Source organism: Artemia franciscana, chromosome 8 (genome assembly GCF_032884065.1).
Source record: "Artemia franciscana chromosome 8, ASM3288406v1, whole genome shotgun sequence".
Taxonomy (NCBI): Eukaryota; Metazoa; Arthropoda; class Branchiopoda; order Anostraca; family Artemiidae; genus Artemia; species Artemia franciscana.
The window spans coordinates 16,684,959-16,704,196 of record NC_088870.1 but is presented as its reverse complement, the minus strand read 5'-3'; the positions used below and the strand labels follow the sequence as shown (position 1 = coordinate 16,704,196).

General features: G+C 34.4%; 1 protein-coding gene across 2 annotated transcripts; it reads right to left on the bottom strand.

The window, feature by feature from the left end:
• Positions 1-16,503, bottom strand: LOC136029814 (uncharacterized). Of its 2 annotated transcripts, none has more exons than XM_065708274.1 (4): positions 16,233-16,503; positions 11,941-12,110; positions 3,417-3,583; positions 1-665 (listed from the first exon to the last, which is right to left on the bottom strand). In XM_065708274.1, the coding sequence occupies exons 1-4, from the start codon at positions 16,319-16,321 to the stop codon at positions 435-437; spliced, it is 657 nt and encodes a 218-aa protein (XP_065564346.1). In that variant the 5' UTR covers positions 16,322-16,503; the 3' UTR covers positions 1-434. The 2 variants fall into 2 exon arrangements, with proteins under 2 accessions (XP_065564346.1, XP_065564347.1); XM_065708275.1 differs by having other exon boundaries at positions 3,417-3,544.
• Positions 16,504-19,238: the final 2,735 nt, after the last annotated feature.

Genomic DNA, 19,238 nt, shown 5'->3' with positions numbered 1-19,238 from the left:
CTCTCTTTCTTTCTCTCTCTCTCTCTGACTTCTACTTTGAAATCAATTGATCTAAGTTATTCTTGTTTTCCTGCAAAAAAATGATTAGCTCTTAAGGGCGAATTAAATTCAAATCGCAATTCTTCCTCACAAGATACATGTTTGTCAAAATGTATTTTTAAGTCTCAGGTTACTAAAGGCTGGAAAGAAGTTCTTGATAAATACAGTAGCTTCAATTGGTAAAAATAAAATGATTTTATCATGAAAATTTAAAATTTAAAATTAGAAATTTAAAAACTAAAAAAATAGTGATAGAGTCCCACCATCAAAGTAAGTTCAACTAGGAATGTATGCACACAAAAAAGGGAGTAACTCAACAGTAAAAAAATATATAAAAGAAAACAGCGAAAACTAACATTATAAAAGGCTATGAGGTGAGAGTTAAAAACATTATTCTACTCAACTAAAATTCTACTTACATAGTTTTTATGCAAAGCAATTCGTTCAGCACCAAACTTCTCATCCCTTATCCATATTGTGTAGTCCTCTAGCTTAACTGGTACATCTTTTTCTACCGTAATACAGTGCGCCGCCGTCAAAACATGACGGTTGGATATTATTGTTCCACCGCAAAACCTGGTCTCATTTTTCTCGGCTGTCTTTGGCATTTCTCTAAAAATCTTCACCTGTAATAAGATTAACAGATGGAATACTCAAAGCTATTTTTAAAGCATATTCTGTATGGATTTAAATCGAATATACTAATTTATAAATTTTTGGAAAAATTGTCAAGGTCGTGAGGGTACATGACTTGGGAAAAAAAGACTAAGACATAAATGAGGAGTAACGATGTTTTTATTTCTATGGCGTAAATTTCATTACCAGGGTTAAAAATCCTACAAGCCACATTTTCATATTTTTATCTGGGATTGCTCACATCGTAGCTTTATCGTGATTAAATAAAAAAAACAAGTTTTTTGAAATGAAAGTAAGGAGCGATATTAAAACTTAAAACGAACAGATATTACTCCGTATATGAAAGGAGTTTTTCTTCCTCGACGCCCCGGTCCTTACGCTAAAATTTTTTATTGTTTTAAAAAGTAGAGTTGCGAGAAAGAATCAAACTTTAGCGCAAGGAGCGGGGCGTCGAGGAGGAAAAACCCCTTTCATATACGGAGTAATTTCTGTTCGTTTTAAGTTTTAATGTCGCTCCTTACTTTCATTTCAAAAAACTTGTTTTTTTATTTAATTTCTGAAAGTTTTTGAATTAATGTATGTCTGATTTTGGCTCTCCGTACATAAATTATTAAAATGAAATTTGCATATTAATTCTTTTTTTGCTAAATGGCTTTCTCTTAGTTTTGATCAGACGATTTTGAGAAATAAGGGGTGGGGAAGGAGGCCTAGTTGTCTTCCAATTTTTCGGTTACTTAAAAAGGCAACTAGATATTTTAATTTTTAACGAACGTTTTTATTAGTAAAAAAAAAATACGCAACTTAAGAATTAACTTACGTAACAAACTTTTATATTCTTATATTTTTATTATAAATATGAGGGGGTTGGCCCCCTCGTTAATACCCCGCTCTTCACACTAAATCTTGTTTTGTCCCAATTCTTTAAGAATGACCCCTGAATCAGAAAGGCCGTAGAATAAATAGTTGAAATTACTTAAAAAATTTTTAGCATAAAGAGTGAAGTATTTATCTCCTCCTAAATACCTCGCTGTTTATGCTAAAGTATTTTTAGAACCCCTCATATGCGTAATAATCTCTGTTCGTTTTCAGTTTTAATGCTTCTTGTTACTTTCAATTGAAAAAACTTTTTCATGTTTATATTTTCATTGTTTTTTTTTATAGTAATGCTAGAAAGTCCTGCGCCCTTTTCATTGAATTTCTCTTCCCCCATGAAATATTCCTCCAAGGAAAGATCCTCCCATATAGCCCCCTCCCCTGAACCCCACACCCAAACCAAAAAAATCCCCCTGATAACGTCGGTACACTTCCCAGTAACCATTACTGTATGTAAACATTGGCCAAAGTTTGTAACTTGCAGCCCCTCCCCCAGGGACTGTGGGGGATAAGTCATCCCCAAAGACATAGTTATTATGATTTTAGACTATGCGGAACAAAATGGCTATCTCAAAATTTTGATCCGTTGACTTTGGTAAAAAAATGAGCGTGGGAGGGGCCTGGGTGCCCTCCAATTTTTTTGGTCACTTAAAAAGGGCACTAGAACTTTTTATTTCCGTTAGAATGAGCCCTCTTGCAACACTCTAGGACCACTTGGTTGATACGATGACCCCTGGAAAAAAAAACAAAAAAACAAATAAACACGCACCCGTGATTTGTCTTCTGGCAAAAAATACAAAATTCCACATTTTTGTAGATTGGACCTTGAAATTTTTTCTATAGGGTTCTCTGATACGCTGAATCCGATGGTGCAATTTTCGTTAAGATCCTATGACTTTTAGGGGGTGTTACCCCCTATTTTCTAAAATAATGCAAATTTTCTCAGGCTCGTAACTTCTGATGACAAAGACTAAATTTGATGAAACTTATATATTTAAAATCAGCATAAAAATCCGATTCTTTTGATATATCTTTTAGCATCGAAATTCCGTTTTTTAGAGTTTCGTTTACTATTGAGCCGGGTCGCTCCTTACTACAGTTCGTTACCACGAACTGTTTGATAATTTAATGTAAATGGTAAAGCATTTACAGGGAACATCTTTTGCAATTTTGATTTCATGTTGAAAGCTATGGGGCTTCACAGCATATGAAAAACAAAAACACGGGCTTGTATATATCATTATCTCATATCTCTTATTCCAATTTTTCATTGCTCTTCACTTTCGTTTTTGACTTGTTATTACATAAAAAAAACTAGTTTTTTAACTGAAAGTAAGGAGCGACATTAAAACTTAAAACGAACAGAAATTACATCGTATATGAAATGGGTTGTCCCCTCCGCAATCCCTCGCTCATTACGCTAAAGCTTTTAATAGCATTGGGGCAAAGAGTCAAACAAGGAAATAAATATTTTAGTTTACGGATAATCCCTAAATTCCGCGATAATATTCTACTTATAGCTTTAACATGGCACTTTGTTTATAAAAAAGACAGTGAAAAAATAAATATGAAAAAGGTTTTTCAACTGAAAGGAAGGACCAGCATTAAAACTTAAAATGAACAGAGATTATTACGCATATGAGGAATTCATTTCCTCCTAAATACCTCGCTCTTTACGCTAAAGTATCTTTAAGAATTTCAAATATTTAATTTATGGCCTTTCTGGTTCAGGGGTCATTCTTAAAGAGTTGGGACAAAATTTAAGCTTTAGTGTAAAGAGTGAGGTATTAGCGAGGGGACAAACCCCTATCATATACATTATAAAAATATAAAAGTTCGTTACGTAAACTCGAAAAATTAGTTCTTACCATCCATGGAAGGCTAGCCTCTTCAACTTCTGGAAATGTATGCAATTCCAGCATACCCTCCATGGAATTGACGTCTACTTTGTCTTTTCTTCCATTTCCAATCGTCTTTAACTTCGTGATTCCGCAGTCTGAAACAAAGTAGGGGAGACTGGGGTAATGGCGTTCACCTAAGGTAAAATAGGAATAAAAATTAGCATAAAAATAAAATTTAAACGAAATCATGTCAAATCGCTAACATAGTATATTTTACTTATTGCATACTTAAACTGAGCCTTAATCAAGCTTACCTATTGGTATTATGAATGTTTTTGCAAAATCAGCTTTGACCGGTATTACCCCCTATCATAGGGTAATGGCAGTCGGTAATGTCATGTTCTACTAAATGGCTGTAAATTAAAAAATATGAGAAATTTCAAAGACATAAACATATTACACTGAAATCATTATATTTATATTGTTACATAATTCCTTATTTAGGAAATTACAAAAATTAAATTGAAAGTATCGACACAATTAGAAGCCAATTACTTGAAAAAAAACATCTTTCCATACTAAAAACGGCTTACAAAATTAAAGCGCCAATATATTTAGCTTATGAGCTTTAAGAACTTAAAGTCAATTTCACTTTCTGGAGCACATGTTACATAAATACCCGTCAGGAGTGTCCCATCCAGAACATTCTTGATGTGCCCATAATGCACAAGAAGTGCACCGATACCACATTTCTCCATCTTTCCCTGTGTCTTCGCAATAGAAACAGGTTTCTTTACCCATATTTGTCAAAAAAAAGCTCACTTTCTGATTCGTCTTCACAAATGTTTTCCTCATCAATCGAAATGTCGGAGTCAGATTCAAAAAGTTTTCTGCTCTTTTTCCTTTGCATCACCTTTTGTATTTGTCTTTCAATAATAGCAGCCTTTTTCCCATTAAGTTCTTTTTTTACTCGCTTAGTTCTTTGGTTCTTTTCTTCTTTCCTTTTTAGTTTTTCCTTGATAATGTTTTCTTTTTCTTCTCGCTTTCTTTTTTTTCTTGCAGCAGGATTTTCATCGGTGTTGAAGTCAAGATCTGAGAATGTTGCTTTTGTCTCGCTCCTTTTCTTGGTTCATCAGCCCAACTACTACATCCAGGTAGAGGACAAATCTCTTGTATAGACACATCAATTTGTGTGTTAGGCCGAATATGAACTTTTCCAAGTTGGGCAGAGGATTCTAAGTTTTGTTCAGTCATGACTTCGTATTGGTCTACTTCTGTGATGACTTCATTCAAGGAATCATCCACACAATCAGGCGTTAACTCTTGATTCTTCCGGAGGACGTCCTCTACCAAAAAATCCTCATCTGTGAAAACTCCTGGATTAAGAGGATGGATCCCAGTGTTTTTGAACCCACTTGTAGATTACAAATACAAGCTGTGGTGTAGGTTGTAGGAAAAATACAAGCTGTGGGTGGGGGGTATCCACTCCCTGATCCCTTTGAACCTTATACAAGAGCTCATATGGCACTTGTGACGAGGCAAGAAGAGCTAAGAGCCAAAAGATCATATGGTATGAGCTCTAACAAAATTCTAAGAATCAATAGATTGATTTAAAAGGAAAATTAGAGGCTTAATGCTGGTCAGGATTTAAAATAAGAGCTCTGGGTCACGATGTCCTTCTAAATGTCAAAATTCGTTAAGATCCTATCGCCCACTCGTAAATTATAAATACATCATTTTTTTTAGTTTTTCCTCTTCCTTTAGCCCCGCAGATGGTTGAATCTGGGAAAACGACTTTATCAAGTCAATTTGTGCAACTCCCTGACACGCCTACCAATTTTCATCATCCTAGCACGTCCAGAAGCACCAAACTCACCAAATCACTGAACCCTTCCCTCCAACTCCCCCAAAGAGAGCGAATCCAGTACGGTTACGTCAATCACGTATGAAGGACATTTGGTTATTCTATCCACCAAGCTTCATCCCGATTCCTCGACTCCAAGTGTTTTCCAAGATTTCCCCCTACAACCCCCCCGCAATGTCAAAAGATCTGGTCGGGATTTGAAATAAGAGCTCTGAGACATGAATTCCTTCTAAATATCAAATTTCATTAAGATCTGATCGGCTATTCGAAAGATAAAATTACCCCAATTTTCACGTTTTCTAAGAAATCCGGTTTCCCCCTCCAACTCCCTCCAATGTCACAGGATCTGGTCGGAATTTAAAATTAGAGCTTGAAAGCACAAGATCCTTTTAAATATCAAATTTCATTAAGATCTGGTCACCCTTTCGTAAGTTAAAAATACTTCATTTTTCCAAATTATCCCCCCCCAAACTCCACCAAAGAGAGCAGATCCGGTCTGGTTATGTCAGTCACGTATCTTAGACAGGTTGTTATTCTTCCCATCCAGTTTCATCCTGATCTCTCCGCTTTAAGTATTTTCTAAGATTTCCGGCCCTCCCCCCAACTGCCCCCCATTCCAATGACGGTGGATCCGGTTGAGATTTAAAAAAAAGATCTGGGTTACGAGGTCCTTCTAAATATGAAGTTTCATGAAGATCCCATCACTCCTTCGTAAGATAAAAATACGTCATTTTTTCTAATTTTTCAGAGCTACCCCCCCCCCAATGGAGCGGGTCCATTGCAATTATGTAAATCACGTATCTAAGACTTCTGCTTATTTTTCCCACCAAGTTTCATCCCGATCCCTCCAATCTAAGCGTTTTCCGTGGTTTTAGGTCCCTCCCCCCAAACTCCCCCCAATGTCACCAGATCCGGTCGGGATTTAAAATAAGAGCTTTGAGACACAATATCCTTCTAAATATCAATTTTCATTGAGATCCGATCACCCATTCTTAAGTTAAAAATACCTCATTTTTTCTAATTTTTCAGAATTGACCCCCCCCCCACTACCCCAAAGAGAGCAGATCCGTTCCAGTTATGTCAATCATGTATCTAGGACTCGTGCTTATTTTTCCCGCCAAGTTCCATCCCGATCCGGATCCAGTCGGGATTTAAAATAACAGCTCTGAGACACTATATTCTTCCAAACATCAAATTTCAATAAGATCTGATCAACCGTTCGTAAGATAAAAACACTTCATTTTTCTATTTTTCCGAATTAACAGGCCCCCCACTCCATCCACCCAGATGGTCAAATCGGGAAAACGACTATTTCTAATTTAATCTGGTCCGGTTCCTGATACGCCTGTCAAATTTCATCGTCCTAGCTTACCTGGAAGTGCCTAAAGTAGCAAAACCGGGACCGACAGACCGACAGAATTTGCGATTGCTATATGTCACTTGGTTAATACCAAGTGCCATAAAAACGTACACAAGGTATTTTTCTTGTTCGATTGAAACTTCTATTGATAAATATTCATTCAGAAACAGGGGGGGGGGAATGGTTCTAGGACTTTGGGTAGAAGTTTCAAATTTGATTAGGGACGAAAAAATCAATCGTTTCCAATCCTCTATTTTCCTTCCTCAAATTGCCCTATTCGTTACAGAAAAAGTTAGATTCAAGGCCCGCCTCAATCAGTTTGGGCCATTGAAAAGAGTAGTGCACAATATTTTTAAATTTTCAGCCCAATAAACCCTTTAAGCGAATGACCAAGACCACCTAAGACTGCAAAGTTTTAAATAATAATAAAAATTATACATTAAAGCCACTGCACCAGATTTCTAATCAGACCTCACATAGAATATTTCGCCTAAACACTGATGAGAAACTATTAACGATTAGTTTCACCACGTTTTCGTGTTTTGTGAAATCAATTAATAAATCAAGTATAAAGAAGAAGCTTTTCAAATAAAACCAAAGATCCATACTAAAGTTATGATTTGTAGAAACAACTGACTATAATATTTAAAAACTCAAAGCGCCCAGATATTATAATTAAAGAATTCTTGAAACTTATACAAACATAAATTAAAATAAACAATCATTACTGACATATAAATAACACACACTAACATAGATGAATAACCAAATCTAAAAATAAGTGAAAATTAAATTGAATAATAAAGTCAACCCTAAAATGAACAAAAATTATTAGAAAGAGGAATTTGCAAAGAGTAGAGTCTTCAAAAGGCATAACTCAGGAGCGACACTCAGCCGTTCTGACACACTTAAATAGATTTTGAGTCAAAAAGTAAAAATTAAATGAACGAAAATTATTGTAAAGAAGAGTTTGTTCCTACTCTTTTCCCTTTTCCAGCCGTAAAATTCTAAGCCTATTACTTCGTGTTTAATTGAAAACTACACACATCTAGATCCCTATACTTTTGTTTTTTAATATCAATGATGAATAAAAATAAAACCACTATAATAATTAAGATGACGGAAAAAAAGTGAAAATAAACTGGATATTTCCAGTAATGAAACAAGCTCCTGGAAACTCAGTAATTGAAAATTTGATTCCGCTGCATTTTCTATTTTATTCTTCAATATTGCAAATACAAAAGAAAATAATTGTAATCTATTTCATTTTCAGTAAAACGCAAATCGCGCAACAAGCTTTAGAGTTTAGCGACCAGTAGGTTTAGCTGGTCGCTAAACTTACAGAGTTTAGCTGTGGTAAGGAGCAACCCGGCTACCAAAACTCTAAAAGATGGAATTTTGATACCAATAGCTACATAAAAAGAATTGCATTTTAATGCTGATTTTAAATATATAAGTTTTATCAAGTTTAGTATTACCCATCAAAACTTATGAGCGTGAGAAAATTTACCTTATTTTAGAAAACAGGGGAAAACACCCCCTAAAAGTCATAGAGTCTTAACAAAAATCACATCATCAGATTCAGCGTATCAGAGAACCCTACTATAGAAGTTTCAAGCTCCTATCTACAAAAATGTGGAATTTTGTACTTTTTGCCAGAAGGCAGATCACGGATGTGTTTATTTGTTTGTGTTTTTTTTCCCCCAGGGGTGATCGTATCGACCCAGTGGTCCTAGAATGTTGCAAGAGGACTCAATCTAACGGAAATGAAAAGTTCTAGTGCACTTTTTAAGTGACCAAAAAAAATGGAGGGCACCTAGGCCCCCTCCCACGCTAATTATTTTCCCAAAGTGAAGGGAACGAAATACTGAGATAGCCATTTTATTCAAGATAGTCAAAAAACCTTATAACTATGTCTTTGGGGACGACTTACTCCCCCACAGTCCCCGTGGGAGGGGCTACAAGTTACAAATTTGACCAGTGCTTACGTATAGTAATGGTTATTGTGAAGTGTCCAGACGTTTTCAGGGGGATTTTTTGTTTGGGGAGAGGGGTTTACAAGAGGGGAATATTCTGGGAGAACTTTTCATCGAGGAATTTGTCATGGGGGAAGAAAATTTCCATGAAGGGAGCGCAGGATTTTCTAGCATTATTTAAAAAAAAACAATGAAAAAATAAATATGAAAACTTTTTTCAACTGGAAGTAAGGGGCAGCATTGAAAGTTAAAACGAACAGAAATTATTATGCAAATGAGGGGCTCACCTCCTCCTAATACCTCACCCTTTACGCTAAAGTATTTTTAGTGATTTCAACAATTTATTCTACGGCTTTTGTGATTCAGGGGTAATTCTTAATGAATTGGGACAAAATTTAACCTTTAGTGTAAAGAGCGAGGTACTGACGAGGGGGTGAACCCCTCATATATGTAATAAAAACACGAGATTACAAAAGTTTGTTCCGTAAGCTAATTTATAAGTTACGTTTATCTTTTACTAATAAAAACATTCGTAAAAAATTAAAAGTTCTAGTTGCCTTTTTAAGTAACCAAAAAATCCCAGGGCAACTAGGCTTCCTCCCCCGTTCCTCTTTTTATCAAAATCATTCGATCAAAACTATGAGAAAGTCATTTAGCCAAAGAAATAAACTTGCAAATTTCGTTTTAATTATTCCTCTGCAGAGAGCCGAAATCAAAACATGCATTGATTCAAAAACGTTCATAAATTAAATTAAAAAAAAAAGTTTTTTTAGCTGAAAGTAAGGAGTGACATTAAAACTTAAAACGAACAGAAATTACTTCGTATATGAAAGGGGCTACTTCCTCATCAACGCCCCGCTCTTTACACTAAAGGTTTTCACTGTTTTAAAAAGCAGAGTTGAGAGAAAGAGTCAAACTTTAGCGTAAAAAGCGGGGCGTTGATGAAGAAGCAGCCCCTTTCATATACAAAGTAATTCCTGTTCGTTTTAAGTTTTAATGTCGCTCCTTACTTTCAGCTAAAAAAAACTTGTTTTTTTTTAATTAATTACGATTAGGCAAGGTGGAAAATGGCAGTACTTCTATTTGCAGTAATTTTGGTTCTCTTTAACTTTGATTTGTATATTCAATTTAATTTTTCTTTGTTTTGAGATTTATTTACTCATCAATGTTAGTATTTGTTAATTCTATGTTTGCAGCAATCGATTATTTAAATTTTTTTCAATTCGGAGTTCATTTGTTCTTTGATAATAATTTCTGGTCAATTTTAGTTTCAATTATAATGACATTTTTCTGCTGGAAAAAGTTTACTTTTCTGCTGGAAAAAGCTGGAACCAGATTATTGCCACACAACACAGTATCAGCGCTCATTTTTCTAATTTTCACGGGTCTGTTTAACAGCATAAAGAATTATAGTTTGTGTTTGTGCAATTTTTATACGCTTGTAAGCAATTCAGTTTTAGTTGAAACGGCCAGTAGCTATGTCTCTGGGCATACAAAACCCCCGTAGCCCTCGCGCCAAGGGTTGTAAATTATGCAGATTGACCGTTGTTAAATTAGAGTATTTCCTAAAGAGAAATGTGGGCATGTTTGACCTTTAGTGTCCAAAAAGACTTTAGAGCCTAAAAATTTTAAAGCCAAAAAGACAGCCAATAAAACTTTAAAACATCCTCCTCGGCATGTTTTGAGCGTTTCAGCATAATACACTCAGCCATTCTTAGCATATTGCTGATCCATCTTTTTGATAAACTGCATGCACATAGTGCCTTTTGATTTAGCTTAGGGAGCCCCTCTACATTCTGAAAAGTTTCAAGTTGATACCCAAGGCATTTTTGATTAAACTCCGAATCAAAAATTTCCCTTTATCTGAATGATAAATTCTGCATTTAAAGAGAGAACAAATTGAATGATTTACAATCCCTGCCCCAGGGCTGTGAGGGACAGGGCATCTCTAGGAGAACAGCTATTAGACCTTTTGACTAGCCTGAACAAAATGAAAAAAAAGAAAAGGAGGAGGGAATGGTTGGCTAGTTGCCCACCAATTATTCTTCATCATACCTTGAACGTTTCCACTTAACACACTCAACCCTTCCTTAAATGCTGCTGACATTCTCTTTTGAGAACGAAAAAGCATATAATGTTTATGGCTGGCTTCATTCTATGTCTCAGCATTTTCTTAGAATTTTCACTTCATACTAATGTTTTTTTGGAGATTCGGAATTAGAAATCCTCTCCTTTCCCAATTAAAAACTTGATGCGTTAATATTAATCCAGGGCTGTCTATACAGGGGGGAAATGCCGTCCCCTGAGTTATAGTTGTTTTAGCTTTGGAGTGGTTTGAACAAAATGGTTATCTCAAAATTTGGATCAGACAAAATTCAAAAAAGAGTACTATAACTTTCGATCTCCAGTCGAATGAACCCTCTCCAAAGTTTACCCTTTTCCTATTAATTATCTCAGGGAAATTAAATAATAACACATTGAATCCTTTCAGCCCGCCTTACACCGTTCTTGGAACAATATCCTGTCAGAACAAATAGGCCTAATTATAGTTTGAAAAACTTAAGATACTGATAAAGAATTAATTTTGAATTCACCAGTAATTTCCTATCCTATAATTCGAGCGTTAATGTTTTTTAATTGTTATCACATATGCGACATATTTCATTTATGGAAAAATTACAAATTGAATTATTTGAAGATTCACTATTGTTCTTAGAAGGTTAAAAAACATTGAAAAGAAGAATTATAGATTGCAAAAGAATTAGCCGAAAGATACATAAAATAATGAGCAAGATCTCAAAATAGTATACCTCCAATACCAACTTATTTAAAGTCTAAGGTGTACATTCAATAGAGTTCTAAAATTGATCCATTACATAAGTCCAATAAACCTCAGATAATTTAGCATAAAAATGGAATTATTCATAAATTCATGTACTAAAACTGATCCCTCCTGTTCCTGGGATCATCCTTGGTCATCTCCTTTATTAGGTGTACTTAACGAGTCAAAAGATCCCCCAAAATAGAAATTACTATAGAATACAAAACCCTAAAAGGTTTCAGTTGCAGCAAACACAGCTACAAGATGTGTTATTGATCCTTATTTTGAATGTATAAAACGTACTAATTTTAAAATTACTCATTAGAAGCCGTTAAAACATATAAATTGCCTAACTTCCAAATGTCACTATAAACTTGACAGAATTTTGAATTTGAAGCATTGGAAAGTCCAATTTGTTGCACATAAAGTACATGATGCGAAAAATTATTTAAATGCAATTGCAGTCACTTTTTTATCAGTTTTTACACATATAGTGTTAATTATCTGTATATTATAGCTTGCTTACTTACCAGGATAAAGATATTTATTGGGTTCCAGCCAGAGGCCTCTAAATGTTGGGGGGTTTAATTTTGGCCAAACCATCTTTCCCTTCTCTACACGAATTGGACAAACGACATTCAACATAAGCAAGCCAACCAAGATCAAGATGGTTGACGGAATCTTGACTTCCTGTTTGAATCTAAAAAAGGCTACAACGATAAACAATAATATATTTTATTATCAAAGGCCTTACAGGGTCATGCCGAACAGCGGTAGTTCTTGTCATCATAAAATATAAGGCACTAAATATATAAAAATCACAGTCATGCAAACTAATATACTGCTCGAAATTTCACAGTCAAATTAAAAGATTTAAAAAAAAAACTTTAAGTTCAAATTAAAGGAAAAAACTTTAAAAAGCAAAACAAACAAACAGAATAATGAAGTAAAGCAAATAGATACATACAATTGCTGACAAGTGTAGAAAGAATTAAAAATATTAACAAACAAGGCAACAAAAATACTTGCGTAAGTAGTGCTGGTGTCGGTTGAGTTTTTGGCACCGGTTGAACTACTCGTCGCGAGAGCCATTCGCGAGGAGGGAGATGCCGTGGGGTGAGGTTTTCACGAAGCCACGGATTTGCCAAAATACCAACACCAACATGGAAATACGATTCATAACGGCATGTCGAAAGAATTTAAAGGGAAAATTGTTTTAAGAGGAATTTAACAATGAATTTGTAATGGAATAAGGGACCACTGCTTTTACTAATGTCTATTTGAGTTTATTAATGTTTACTAGTGTGAACATGTACGTGGCAGTATATGTCCATCGTCTTTCACTAGGGAAACTGCAACTATAAACGAAATTAAAATGAAGCAAACAATTGTTATACAGTTTATGGAACCAGGACCAAATTTATCCTATGGAATATTCCCCTAGCCAGTGAATTGCCGAATAAAAAAAAAATCAATGATATTTACCTTGGTTTGAGGCATTAGCAAGTTGGTATTAAATATATTCTAGGTTGACCAGTATAGTCAACCTAGTTTTCTGCAGACTGTCTTCAAACTTTAAACATTTTGGAAATGGGAAATACTAATCAATAATTACTTCAATAGAAATTTCAGCTTTAGCTCTATTGCATTACAGATGAATCGTATCATACGTTCAATTTAATGTCCTATTTCACCAGTCTCCTTATAATTAGCTCCTGGAAAGTACTTTCTTGTGGAGGATATCAATCAAATTACTTCAGCACGAGGGTGTATGAGGCCAACATAGTCGCACAACATTCCCTCCACTCCAATCAATTCATATTGGCACTGTTTAACCTCACCCATTAAGTTCCAGCTTCCTTTACATCTTTACTTTTTACCTTTGCCATCCCATTCAAGGAAGATCTGTGGTTCCTGTGGCCACATATAGATAGATAACAGGAGTTTTTGAATTTTGGGTTAAATTAGGCTTTTAAATCAGCATTGAGCTATGGTCGAGGATATCAATACTGATTTGAGAAATCAACGCATTTCTGGAAGAATATAAAAAAAACCCAGCTCATTCAACTTTTTAAACTTAATAGTATTGAAAAGTATTTAATCTCAAATGTTCTCATTTTCTTTGTTATTTTCCCTGTTTAGTCTTTTTCCTTTTTCACTTTTTCGGCCGTTAGTAAGTGCTTCCAGACGCGAATTCGAAATTAAGAATCTTACTCATACATTAAGCAGTCATTCATCAAACTTTTCGTACTTAATAGTATCAAATTACCTTTGACTGGTCCTGATTTTTTCCACGTTTTCCGTTTATCATATTATTTTTTACTTTCTCTTATCCTTCTTCCTCTTGTAATTAACTTCCCGAAGCAGATGCAGAAATTTTACTATTTTTTATTCATTAACGTCACCCTTTTTTGTCAGCGTGCACTGACTTAATTGATTTGTTACTGCCTATGTATTTTTATTTACTTTAATCATTAATAAGGTCTAAGAAATTATTGAACATCTTGTTGCAATACAATAACTGATAAAGGGTAAAGGATTTAACTCCTGTTGTTCAGAAATAGTAACCCATATTTGACAAAAAAAGTGAGAAAAAAAATTTGGAATATACTCGAAAACTCAAGATGTGCTCAAAAAACCAATTTTCATGTATTATATTTATATCTATTAGTTTCATTTTTTAAACTGCAAGTGATCACAAATTTTATTTATTCTCATTTTAAATTAAATACAAGGGACCGCCTTCTTGCCCTCTTCCCCTTCTTATCAGGGTCTACTCAGATGTTACATCTAATATGCGACGACAACAGTGCCTAATTTATCAATAATAATCGTCCTTAGGTAGGATGATCGTCCTTACCCACTCGGTAGTTCAAGTAAAACTCAAGAGGTATTCAAATTTGACCAGACAAAAGTAAAACATATTATGCATATACTGTATGATATAGTAAATTATAAGAAAATATAAGATACATTAGAAAAAAAACAAGATGAGAAAATGTATTATATAGCATTAAAATGGATTTTTGAAATATTTCTATGTAACCAACAATACTTAATCAGAATACCTTTATAAGAACTAAGGAATTTTGACTTAAGAAAACCTTTTTGAACGGTTTAGAAAAGAGAAAAGGCAGATCTAAAAACTAAAATTTATAAAAGCATATTTATCCTCAGAGGGGGAGTCGAGACAGAAAAAATAGCATTTTCTAATAGTTTTAAGGAATATTAAAAGTACAGTTTTAGCAATACTTTCCTGTTCAAGTGGGGTGATTTTTCAATTACTTCTTTATTTTCTTCTTGAGGCATTCTCCCGGCTCTTAGCATAGTTAATTAGCACCAAATATTTTATCTATATTGGCTGAAAGGCAAGAAAATAGCTATTTTCGCTTTGCATGAATTCTTTGGTGTGATTGCATAAATGAGGCATTTTCCCAGACGTTGAAAAATAAATACTTCTGTTATAATCTCTGAAAATTGAATCTACATGTCAAAAATGACTTTAAACCTTGGAAGCACTTTGGACCAATCACTTGAAGTCTTGTTACTGTGGCAACAGTTTCTACATTTTTTGGCAGCGATGGATTACATCAGTTTTAATATAGACCCTTGATAATCGGAAATAATACTGTCTTAATAGAGCTTTTCTCGATATCCAACCAAATAAAAAAACATATTGGAACTGACTCAATTGATTTATAAATTATTTTTAGTATATGATGTTTAAGATTTTGATTAATTTTCCTTTCATTTTATCTATTTTATTTTCATACACACCGTCAATTCAATCACTCGGCCTTTTCAGTTATTCATTCATTTTAGCTTGCTTGTGTTATTTCATAAGAATGCTTCAAATAAAAATAAAAGTTTTGTGACTGGAGGAGAGGAGGCTAATTAAGACTTTAAACCAAGAGAAATTATTCTGTATAGGAGGAGACCTGTCCCTTCCTTAATCAGTCGCTGGTTACGCTAAAGTCTTAAAATCTCCAAAAAGGACTCCCATTCAAATTCAACAGCTCTGGACTTTCCATGGCGGTTCTTCAAAAGTTGGGACCGAAAATCAAACTTTAGAATTGCATTAAGGGATTGAGGAGGGGGCTGCACCTCTCATATACAGAATAATTTCCTCTGATTTTAGGTTTTATTTTTGGCCGTTGCTTTCAGTTGAAAAACAAACTTCTATTTCAATTCAATTTCTGACCGTTTACTCAAATCATACCTGGAAATTCTTCTCCCCCCCGTTCTGCAAAATGTCCTCCGACGACATTCCATTCTTCAAAAACTGTTCTTTGTAGAAAATAACCCCTTCAAATAATGTTCCGTAAATTCCCTACAAACAAATAGTATATGCAAGCAATAAGGAAATTTCAGGACTTTTATAAAATTTCATGACGAAAATTTCCCCAGTGTCTTTGGTTGTTTAATTTTATCTTTAAAGGAAAATTTGTTGGATTTTGCAACATAGTCAAACCAAATCTATATCACAAATCGTACGTCCTTGGGAAGAAAAGATACATAGCCTACGGGAGGTCTAGTAATCCGCCTGCTTTTTTTGTCGCTTTCAAAGGACACAAGAAATTTTAGTCCCCTCCTGAAATTACATTTTTACAGGTAATTACATTTAGCAGCCTAAATCCCTTCACCCCATGAAAGAATAAAATAAATCTAGAAATGAACACTAGCAGAGATCGCTCTTTCTTAAATTTTAAAATAATTTACAATTCATCCCCCTACCCTTGTCCAAGAGCCGCGAGCTTGTATAAACTAGTACGCCCCTGCTCCCCCTTCAATATAACCCGACAAAAGATTTAGACATAAATACCTTCTAATCTTTGCCCTGGAGTCACCATTGGAAATGTCTGCAAATGATGCCAGAGTCTTTAATATAGCTGGATCTCTATGAATCTTCATTTATTCACTATAATCACCAATTATGTATACTTTCCTAGTTGGGTTCTAAAAGCTAAAAATAGTACTGAATTCTAAAACCAATACCTCCGGGCGGTAAAACATTTTGGAATTTTAGCCACCTGTGATTGGTTCATTTTTTCTTGTAAAATTTGATTAATAACATTACATCTCGAACAAATTTATTAAGCTGTAATAGCTCAGATGGGAAAGCGTTGTAATACTGATTTTTAGGTCTCGATTTCGTTCCCAAGCTAAGGTAAATTTCTTAACGCAAGCATTTACGCTCCTTTTTGGTAATGTGTCACAGACAAGTATTGCAATTGTATAGTTTTAAATTAAACTAAAGACGAGCAAAAATAAATTCAAACAAAAACTGAAGCATAAAACGAGCATAAATCACTGTCAATAAATGAATTAAACCAAAGACGAACAGAAAGTACTATAAATTGTCAGTTCACATTTAAACGAACAGAAACTACCTTGAACGAAAGTAGGTTAACACTCGTTATGCCTTTTACAGACCAAAATGTCCTTTGTGTTTTACTGAAAATTATTTTTATTAAGAATTGTATATTTTAATTTATCAAATTATCCACAAAACAATAAGAACGAAAATCATCGTAATAAACAAGATTACTAAATAAAAACTAGTAGAACTTGATTCACAGTTTAATATTGGCTATATTGATATCCATCAACAGGAGCCTCAAGTTTCATTCTCTTCAGTTAAAAAGGATCTTAAGTAAAGTTCAAAATATCTTTAGATTCAACTTAAGATTTTACAAATATAATAGAATTTTTAAATCGTTTATTCTGGCTAATAAAATATCTATGGCTAAGTACATAGCACATAGGCTAAATTAAAAATTAGAATTCCCACAAATACGGATGTTGTGGCTTTTCAGCAGTAGGGATTTTATTTTTAGCCCGCTGAAAAAAAGAAAACGAAAAAAAAACAACAAATGAATGGAACTATAACTTTATTATATTTTAACATTTATTTTAGGATTTTATCAATTAAACCTAGATGGCGTTCATATAATTTTAAGTGCAGAGACAAACTGAACTTTCCTCTTTTGTAAGTATCTCATAATCTGGATACGGTTCAAAATCGTGCATTTGCTGATAAAGATGAGAAAGAAGGATTAACAGAACCATTCTTTATGGTGGCGCTGAAACGGAATAATGACGTAAGACCAGTTTGGGGATTTAAATGGTTGCCGCTAACGTAAGGAAGAAAAGAGGACAAGAAACCAACATATTTTCTTAGTATAAATTGATTCAATGGTTTCTTATGGATCAGCATATGACCGCTCAAGCGAGGGTTTTAAACACCTCAGTATTGGTCCAACCCCTCCTCCTGCAATTAACCCTCCCTCCTACAAGCAAACGTTCCTTCATACTAAGCTGATTAGGCCATATTTTATTTCCAGTTTTAGAAACTTTGCTTAATAAAGCAAAATGTGAAATGAAAATATAAAATATTTTGTTACACTGGTCTTCGATCTCAAAGAACAAAAAAATGTCTTGGTTTAAACCCTTCTCTAAAACCTTAAAATTCGGAGAGTTTTTCCGGTATGTCCTACAATCAAGGCAGTATTGGAGGAAGGGGGCTAGGGGTTTAGGACTCCCTCCCCCCCCAAAAAAATATTCGTGCGAGTCGGGAAACATAACTAAATGAATATAAACGAGTTTTGAAGCGTTTTTACCACCCCCTCCCGAGAAAATAATTATTTTGTAGCCTCCCCCACAAAAAGAATCCTATATACGACTCTGCCTGTAACTATCATACATTGCACTAGATCTCTTAGTTCTTTTGAATTTCATCCTCCTCCCCTTCAAACAAATTTCTGCCAATAAAATAATGTTCAATAACAATTAAACATAGGTAACTTTCAATACGGCAAGAAGATAAATATACACGAGTATATAAAACATGTCACCGGCATTGCACATTCAGCAAATATAGTTCTGGCTGGCCATCAAGGAATCTTTGGATCAACGCCAGAAGCGATGTGCAATTTTCTTTATTTGGTAAATTCCTTCGTATTTACTTATTAAGGCCTGAACGTACTCTATTTCGGAAATCCAAGAAAAATGCGAGATTTCATTTGCCTGCTCCCTATGGTTTTCGCATGGATTTTCAGGGCGGGGGAGAGGTGACAATTTGCTTGGTTTCTTTCAAAATAGTATTGCTATTTTTAGTTGAAACATGTTAAACATATTATTTTTCATATTCTTGAGGAGAGTGACACTGGTCATTGTGGTCTTTTCTTGTCGACAGAGTAAAGAGCATGGGTTCATTTTATGGATGGAGGGACAAAAGGCATATTTGTTAGTCTCTGGGCTGGATATACTGAATTTAAAACATATGTGAAAGAGAGAAAGAGAAAAAACAAGCTACGACTTGTAGATATGTGAACTATGTAAATAATCGTAAGTAAAAGTAAGTAAGCAATCGGATTAAAAGAAAAAGTAAGAAAGTAATTGAATTAAAAGTAAAAAAAAGTAATAAAAAAAAGTAAGTAATGGACTTAATGACGCTTCTTGACTAATAAAGACCGTGCGTCGGCCCTGCAGCGTGTTGATACAACCTGGATCAATCTCCGCATTATCAAGGTAAGGTTAAACCCACTGCGCCACCACGGAACAATGGAATATTCAATTTTCCTTGTTGTATATTTTTTTTTCTTACAGGTTTCACCGCAATATCACAGATGATGATTTGCCATTAGTCCAGGGAATTACCCCATTTTCCAAAACTAAGGAATTAGTTATACCTTCTCTTGAAAGCGTCAAGGGAAGGATTTTCCGAGATTACCTCTGCCGGCAATCTATTCAATGTGTCAACCGATCACGGGGCAAAACTTATTTTCCAGTAATTTTTTCCGTAGGATGTGAGAATGTAATTTTTTCA